The sequence below is a fragment of the Cariama cristata genome, unplaced genomic scaffold, assembly GCF_000690535.1.
Source record: "Cariama cristata isolate BGI_N322 unplaced genomic scaffold, ASM69053v1 scaffold14109, whole genome shotgun sequence".
In the NCBI taxonomy this organism is placed as follows: Eukaryota; Metazoa; Chordata; class Aves; order Cariamiformes; family Cariamidae; genus Cariama; species Cariama cristata.
Window position 1 is genome coordinate 19005 of NW_009636421.1, and position 485 is coordinate 19489.

Below are 485 nucleotides of genomic sequence, written 5' to 3' on the forward strand. Positions count from 1 at the left end.
AATAAATGAAATATTCCTTAAAACAGGCTGGGTGAGACCTGGAGGGCAGCAGCAAGATGTGACTAATCTGGGGGTGTCTGCAACTCACAACCCTGTACAACACAGAGATGCCTGAGTGTCTACATGTTTAGCTTTCACTGGCCTTCATGCATCCCTGGTTGTGCTGTCGGCTATACTTGGGCTCGCTCCTGTAGAGTCACCTACACACTGTCTTCACTGGATGTTTGCACGGGGTTTGGCCAAGCAGAGGCTGGAAGTGGATGCTGTGGAGGAAGGAGATGCTGCTGCCTCCTGCACCCACTGTAACCAGTTCCATTTTCAGGGTCAAGAATCCTTACGTCTGTTAGAGATAAAGGTCTGTCCCAGTGGAAATGCAAAAACTGGGGAGTTAGGGGTTTTATGGCTAATATTACCCACTGTGCAGCTGCTTACAGCAGATCTGCTTGTCTTTCTCCCACAGAAAGCCTATATCTTTACATTCCTGC

General features: G+C 48.7%; 1 protein-coding gene across 1 annotated transcript in view; it reads left to right on the forward strand.

Annotated features, from left to right (window-relative positions):
- The window catches only part of RASGEF1C (RasGEF domain family, member 1C), a 27540-nt gene that overhangs the window by 1381 nt on the left and 25674 nt on the right, over positions 1 to 485 (forward strand). Inside the window, exon 2 of the mRNA XM_009707914.1 lies at positions 461 to 485. This exon is cut by the window's right edge and continues 122 nt beyond it. Coding sequence (XP_009706216.1) covers positions 461 to 485 — 25 coding nt within the window. The remainder of the gene's footprint in view (positions 1 to 460) is intronic.